The 7,891-nt window shown below is 38.8% G+C and overlaps 1 protein-coding gene across 1 annotated transcript; it reads right to left on the reverse strand.

The window, feature by feature from the left end:
* Positions 1-420: 420 nt before the first annotated feature.
* LOC143004999 (uncharacterized) lies at positions 421-7,390 on the reverse strand. Its single transcript, XM_076156225.1, has 7 exons — positions 7,308-7,390; positions 6,199-6,306; positions 5,642-5,710; positions 3,260-5,258; positions 3,093-3,158; positions 2,441-2,575; positions 421-1,711 (listed from the first exon to the last, which is right to left on the reverse strand). The coding sequence occupies exons 1-7, from the start codon at positions 7,326-7,328 to the stop codon at positions 1,497-1,499; spliced, it is 2,613 nt and encodes an 870-aa protein (XP_076012340.1). The 5' UTR covers positions 7,329-7,390; the 3' UTR covers positions 421-1,496.
* Positions 7,391-7,891: the final 501 nt, after the last annotated feature.

The following is a 7,891-nucleotide window of genomic DNA, read 5'->3' on the forward strand; positions in this document are numbered from 1 at the left end:
TGATGAAGTAATGGCTGGACAATGCTTTTTGAGAATGTATGAGAAATATAGTGAACATGACTGATAGGGACCTCATTAAAACATCATTTGAATAATTCAACCAACATTCCCATGTGATAAGTGGGGACCTTGCATCAAGTGAATTACTAATGACGAATGACATGCATTTATATCAAGTAAATCCTCATAATCATTGTTAGAATGGTTTAAAACCTGTTGCAGCAAGCCTCCCTGGTGGTGGGACGCGCATGTCACAGATCTGTGCATGCGCCAGATGATTGGATCAATAAAGCAATCTACCCACTCATATGGAAACAACACTCTCAAAAGGAGTAGCACAGTGGCACAGATACATGTAAAAAGCCACAAATTCATACCTGTTGTAATCACAAACAATTGCCATTGTCTTGTCAATTCACCACCAAAAAAACATTTACTAGCTTAGCAACAACTGAAAGCAATGACAACCAGGAAAACAGTCTGATAAGCACTTTAATGGTCTGCTCACTTTTGAAAGACAAACGGCAGCTTGTTCATGACGTCATGTAACTGTTGCATTCTTATCAGCCATAACTCCGCCAAAATAATGTATAAATTAGGGATATTACCAGCATTCTGAAGCTTGTTATGTCCTGTAACAATCTCTATCAAGCATCAGGAGCTAAGATGTAGCACAGTGGTCTCCAATCTTTTTGCCTCTGAGAGCTACTTTGACAAAATAAAAGTGTCCGAGAGCTTCTCATGTTTTACATTATCAGCAACATTTATCCACATGGCTGATTCTCCACCCCAACCAGCTGAATAAGAGTCTTTTGTGTGAACAATTACAAAATGTTGATATCCAACACTCACATTTTGTATCAAAATGCACTTAAATTCAGCAACATAAGCATGATTTTCGCTGTATACATTATCAGTGTCTAGCTCACACTAATAAATTCACATCATATTAATCTCATTTATAATTAGTTACTTATTTTACTATTTTACCAATACTATACCTATCATATTTCCCATTTGTCTGTCCACATATCACTGTCACAATTCCCCTTCACATTCCCATCTCATCTGTATTTCACATGCATTCAGTCTGTTCTGATGTTAATGAGATGACAGAGAGTGTGGTACTATTTTCACAAGGAATGAAAATAGTTTTGGAATGTTCTTGCAGTGAAGCCCGTTCTCTGTCGTACAGTTTTGGAATGTTTTTTTTGTGCGCTTCACAAACAAACTCACAAATTAAACCAAACGAACCCCCAAACCTTCAAACCAAAATGTTGCTTGAGTTTTGAAAAAGGGATTCCTCATTTAAAAAAATATAAACAAAACTTTCACAAATGTTTCCTTCAAAACAACTGACATTGTGGGCTATTATTGGCACCTCGGAGCAAAGCAAAAATTATGCAAAATGTTCAAATGGTTTTAAAAAGGTAGGAAATAAGTTCAACATGTGAAAGGTAAACAAAAACTGCCATACCAGGAAGTTGGAAATCACACTATTTACATTTAAATTTCCTAATGCGGTTATAAATGTAGAATTTCAGGTTCTGCCAGTCCCGGTTCTTAAGAGCTTCTGGTTCAGCCCTTAAACACTTCTCACAGTCACTCTTTGCTGGTACAACACCAGATGTGATGAATCGATTCATGTGCCTTTCCACCGACTGCACCTCTGTCTGCTGCCAGGGCATTTTCTTCTTCTGTGTAGCTTCACCTTAAAGTGGTCAGAAAAACAAATTTGTGATTGAAAGGTAAGGAAGAGTGTGTGCTGGAATTCTGAAAGTTCTTAATCCTTATCAGTAATGTGCCAGCACCTTCAGTTTAAGTGAAAATGATTTGCACTTTACCTATAAATAGAATTACATTGTCAATAAAACACTGATTTGTGCATTCTGGCACTTGATATGAAATGATAACTAGGGAAAAAGTATTTTTTTAAATTATTTTTTCCTATAAGACATATATATTTTGCTAAAAAAAGAAATAATTGAATCTGAACATTGTCAAGGGCTAGAAGAATTTTTCAAACTATTTTCAGGAAGTAACAGTATCTATCATGTTCTTATCGACATTTGTTTGATATTTCAATTATTAGAACTGTTACTGTAACTAGTCCCATTTCAAGTACCTAGTACACTCTAGCAACAACAAAGTAACGGTATCAAGGGTTTCTGAGCATCGTGATCTTGAGAGCAGAACGAAGTTCTGTGGCAAAGTGTGCAAATCACAAAGTTATTGGTGGTAGCATCTCAATAGGGAAACAGCGAAAAACAAAATCATTTTGAGATAATTAGAATATTTCAGTGACAAAATTACAAATGTGTAAGGCCTGGCTGCTATTATTGACACTACAACATTTGGTCATTTCTAGTTTCATTTGAACACTGACAGTGCACCTGTAAAAAGAAAGAATTAATAATTATTGACATAAAAAAGAGTTCACCTGTGGATGAAGGCCTCTTAGCACCGACTCCTGAAGGTATCTCATCATCCAATGATGGTGGTTTGCGTCTCTTGCGTGGTGATAGTGGCATTTCATTCCTCTCTGTAGTAGGAAGTGTCTCCTGTGTTGATGGTTCTATGGAAAATAATGACATAGTCAGACAGATAGTGTATACATTACATGTCCCATAGTTTGCTGACAATACACAATTGTACAATGTGTAATTGTAAGTATATTTACTTATTGAACTGATGAATGAATTATTTATGTGCCTATTTATTTCTATTGACTCCTGATATTGAAGATTATGATAATTAGTGTACAACAAATCACCATCACAAAGAACCAAGAACCAACCAACTCATGAGGTTTATTTTACCTGAGAAGGCTATAGTTAAGTGTTAAACTTGACAAGAAACAGACCCACTTTAAAAAAAAAGACTGTTATGGAGTTACAGTATGTTGAGTATGATTTAAGAACACCGTGAATTATGTTTTTTTATGTTTTTTTTTGTTTTTTTACATCATTGTAGCTTTTAAATCCCAATCAGTAAGTCCACATGCCACTCTATTGATATGCACATTTTATGAAAACACACTGCAATGACAATAATTTATCCTTGTTTTAATTTATCTTACTGACATTACATACCATCAACAGTAGAACAGTTTCCCTCCTGTACGCTCCCGTCTTCCTCATCACTGTCCAGAACTTTTTCTGTGGAAGTCATACAAAGTACAGCTTACTAATGTAATCAAACAAAAATGAATAGATGGTAAACACAGAAAAAAACAAAAAAGCCAAATAAAATAGCACACCATCTGGATCGATCCCAATTTCATCCAAGTTCTTGCCATGAACCTCAGCTAATCGTCCTTGCTCGAGTGCCATCAGAACTTTGCTGACCTTGGCGAGTCGCAGAGTCTTCTCAGGGAGTTGATAAAACTCACAATGGACTCTTATGTCGTGTCCAAGAAAGTTAGCCAACTGGTCCATCTCTGTGTCTATCATGTACAGCACTGTTGAAAGGGTTGCAGCATGCTTTCGCAGCCTGGTAGATGTCAGTGCCTTGGGACACTTTGCACCACACACCTTTGCAAACCCACGGATGCAGTCTGAACCTCGGAAATATGTCATAGCTTCTGGTCTCGCAAACATGTAACGATTGTCTTCTAGAACCCCACAAGCCTCTCTCTGCTTAACAAGGAGTTCTAAAGCACTCAGCATTTTTGGAGTCAGAAGAATTGGAACCGGACGACCACCTTTTTCCCTGATGACGACCCTTGAGAAGTGTCTGCAGAGTTTTTTTTCTACTTCGGAGAGTGCCCAGTCCACATCATCATGTGGATCAGAAGTGTCCCTTGTTAAAACTGCAGATAAGGGCATGCTCGCCACCTGTTCTTCCCTGCGCCGGTTAAAGAGAATGATCTGGACCAGACACACCTTTGCCAGCTCTATCCAGGCTTTTGTAGTGGGACTTTCAGACAGTGACTTGTACCACTCATCTTGCACTTGAGTGAGATATGCATGCATCTTTTGGACATCTTCGGTAAAGGGCATGAGAGCGGGCACATTCCACTTTGCTTCCCTGATGTTCCTCAATGCTGTAGCCAAAATCATCTCATTCCACTTTTCCTGATGGACGTCTTGAAACTCACTGGCGTTCTTCACAAGCTCTTTGTTGTTTGAGATTAAACCCTGAGCTTTTAAGAGTTTGCTTACTTTATGTAGGGAATTCCCAAGTTTGTTTGCTAGTGATGGACTCAAGAACCTGTTTGATTCACTGTCATACCCACAGGTAAACTTGACAGCTTTAACAGTCTCCATGTATTTCTTTGGATCTATGAGATCTTCCATTTTTTTAAAAGAGGTGACTCTCCTAGCACTGTAAATCAGCCTTCCCATTTCTCGCATCCTCTCTCGCACACACTGTTGATTCTTTGCTGATGTCCCATCTTTATTTAACAAGTGCTGCCCAAGATCAATGATGACATGGTCCTTTTTTATTATATCTGTGATCGGGTCAGGATTCATGGCACCAATTACGCCCCACAGTTGTTTACTTATGTGTGAAGGCACTGGCCCTGTGTATATGCACATGGACTGAACACGGTTCTTTCCTGGCTTGGGGGCGACTGATCCAGATCTAAGTGTACAACTACGCATATGTCGCCATATGACCTTTCTTGTAAAAAGTCCTTGACAGTATAAACAGTGCATGAAGTCATTTCCTTGCGCTTCTTTAGGTCGTTGTTTAAATAGCACTTGTTTCCCCTTTCCTGACTCCATGACAGCAGCATTGTGAGCATAGTTTCCTCTTTTCCGAATGTAATCCAACTGATTTTTTCTCTCCTTTGAACCCTTTCGAAAGCTTAGAGCTTTAGCCACATCGCATTTATTCTCATGTGCCCGTTCTAGATGCCTTGTTATCTTAGCATAAGGCTTACAGCAATACAGGCAATAATGTCTCTTGTCGTACACTCTCTTCTCTTCACTTCTTTTTTGGCATGCAGTAACAACTATGTTTTCATTTATGTTCTGACTTGGACAGGGTTCTTCTTCTGCTCCAGCGGCTTCAGGTGTAAGGCTGTGTCTGTCAAAGGTCATGTCTTCTGGTGTTTGGGTGTCACAGACAGGGGGACTCATTGAGCCATCCAGTATGTCATCAAGAGAGCAACGTTTTGACCTTAAGTTTGGGTTAAGGCAAGCATCACTGTCGTTGTCACTTTCGGAAGTGGTATCTGGGATGTAATCATCTGCACTCTCTGCTGTAGAGTCATATAGTTCATCAGAACCTTCAAAAACTGTGTCTTTCATCTAAAAAGAAAAAAGTAAAGAAATAGAACTGTTACAAATAGATAATTAATTGATCAGGAAATTGACAGTAAAACAATTATATACTATTATTATACTATTTTGACGGTCAATTAATCGTTCAAGTCATTTTTCAAGTCATTACTTTTGGAGGTTTTGCAAGTGTTGCAAATTTGCTTCTTTCGCTGTTAGCATTATAATAAACAGAAAATTTATAATTTCAATGTTCTCTGGTATTTTATAGACCAAATGATTAATCATTAAATAATAAAATCCACTGAACAATAGATCATAAAATAATTATTGATTGCAGCTCTAAATACACTCCCAGTTCAATACAGTAAATTTTTTTCTATTTTGTTTTTTCCACTTAATCAAAAACTTACAATGACACTTTTAGTCCGTCTCAGTCTTGGTATAAAGATCTCAGTTTCATTTTGGAACTCTGCCACAATCTGCGAATAACAGCAACAGTAAAACAACATTTTATGTCGTGGAATATGCAATTAAACAACAACAGATGAACAGTAATATTAAAAATAACAAATACTCCTTTCTGCCCAGCCAAGCTCTATCTTCTTCCACACATCATGAATAAAACAAGCTTTGTGGGGACCAGACAGACAGAAAGCAGTTGAGGAATTTTCCACACACAGTTTCTACTCAGACACTGAGTGAAGGTGTGGTGTGGGGACGTGGTGAGTGTCCAGAAGAGAGTAATAATTAACCAAGAAAGAAATCCCTGAGAATCTGCCTTAAATACTCCACTACCACTAACCTTCTAAATGCATTACATTAAATTGTTTGGTGTTCTTATTCACACTAGACTTTCATCACAATAAACTTCCTTTCTCCTTTTAGCTGCTAAAAAACACCCAAAATACAAAAACATGAAGAGGAGAGACTGTAGAATTAAATCTGAAGGAAATGAAAATGACTGTACCTCTTGAGGAAAGTTGTTGGGACCTGTAGAATCATCCATCTTACTCTCTGACAGGGAGGAGGGATGGGAGTCGTCCACTGCCATGATATTAGCCATAATGCTAGTCATCTGAAAACACATTGGATAATGACACATTTCACATTTTTGCTCTAATTTAGCTCGCGATTTCCAACAGAATGCATGAATTTAAACATCTGATCATACAGCGATCTTTTGTATTGTGCTCATCCATCTGTGCTTTTAAATGGGGGGACTGCCTATTGTGCTCTATATTAATATTATTAGCTGTTTCTTCAGCCACCAGTAAAAATGTTCACAAATATGTAGACTGGATTTTTTGTGATTGCTTTTACTTTGGTAGTTGCAGTAAGACACTGGTCTGACAAACATCATTTTAACAAGTAAATTATAGGTAAATTCTAATTAATATATTAATTAAACACAGGGCAATTTTCACTGTTGTGTTTGTTAACATCACTGATCCAGACTGACCATCAATAGCTTGTGAAACTTAACGGAACCTTAACGGAACTTTGATTTCCCTTTCCCCTTCAGCATGTGATGGCGCCGCGTGAGTGACGGCCTGTTGCGGCAGCCCCTGTGCTTTTTCTTACTTACACTTACTTAACATTTCTTACATTGCATACACTGTGTAGATTAGTAGTTGTCACAATGGACACCGTAACGCTGACGTTCGCACAGGCGAGTTTTATACTTCTGCTGACGATCGTGTGCGGAGATCCTGCGTGAGCGTAACTATGGACGCATTTACAAGCGGGACCAGCTGTTAGCGTCCCGTAGCATGTCGATGCTAAGCAACTGTAGCCCCGATTTTCCCCGTAAGCTTGAAAGAGATAGTCAACGGGCTGGGGCTGCGGAGCGAGCGCTTGTACGCTTGTTTGTGCGACAGAAAACTTAAGTTCCTGCTTTAGTTAGTTAACTAGGTTAATAGCTTGTTTACTTTCGGCCACAGAAAACACGCGGTTTGGCTAGGATCCGATGAGAAATCAATGTAGTTTCCTGAAAACATTTCTTCATAACGCATTAAGCTCTGTCGGGTTTCATTTGGTGTTTTTTACACTAACACTGAACACAAACATTTTTAATACCTCGCTGTATTGTGGGGTCATCCTTCATATTATCTGCACTCTGACGATGACTTCGGACTTAGTCAACTGCAATAGCATTAACGATACAGTCGACTTCCTGTGCGATTTCAAATCAAAGGCTGCCCAACGGAAGTTGTAGTCACACAGCGAAATGCCTCGTGTAACGTAACTAAATACATCTACTGAAGTGTGACTGAGTAAACAGATCGGTGTCCCCACAATGTGAGGATTACCAGAACACACACACACACACACACACACACACACACACACACACACACACACACACACACACACACACACACACACACACACACACACACACACACACACACACACACACACACACACACACACACACACACACACACACACACACACACACACACACACACACACACACACACACACACACACACACTTCTTTATCTAATGCTACACACAGGATAATGAACATAAGATAATTAGTTTGCATTGTATTTGTTTCTAACAGTGGTTGTGTGATCACTTAAGACAGACAGAAAATGGCCTTCAAATCCATCACATGATCTAATCTGCAACACCCCAATGGGAGGCAGCACACA

The sequence above is a fragment of the Genypterus blacodes genome, unplaced genomic scaffold, assembly GCF_046128005.1.
Source record: "Genypterus blacodes isolate CSIRO-AG114 ecotype Tasmania unplaced genomic scaffold, CSIRO-AGI_Gbla_v1 ptg000067l_1, whole genome shotgun sequence".
Classification (NCBI taxonomy): Eukaryota; Metazoa; Chordata; class Actinopteri; order Ophidiiformes; family Ophidiidae; genus Genypterus; species Genypterus blacodes.

Excerpts from the sequence above, each read along its gene's own strand:
- LOC143004999 (XM_076156225.1), bottom strand. The coding sequence starts at position 7,328 with ATGACCCCACAATACAGCGAG. Across the intron at positions 5,259-5,641 it reads GACGGACTAAAAGTGTCATT|ATGAAAGACACAGTTTTTGA; the intron begins GTAAGTTTTTGA and ends TTTTCTTTTTAG. Across the intron at positions 3,159-3,259 it reads AATTGGGATCGATCCAGATG|AAAAAGTTCTGGACAGTGAT; the intron begins GTGTGCTATTTT and ends TGACTTCCACAG.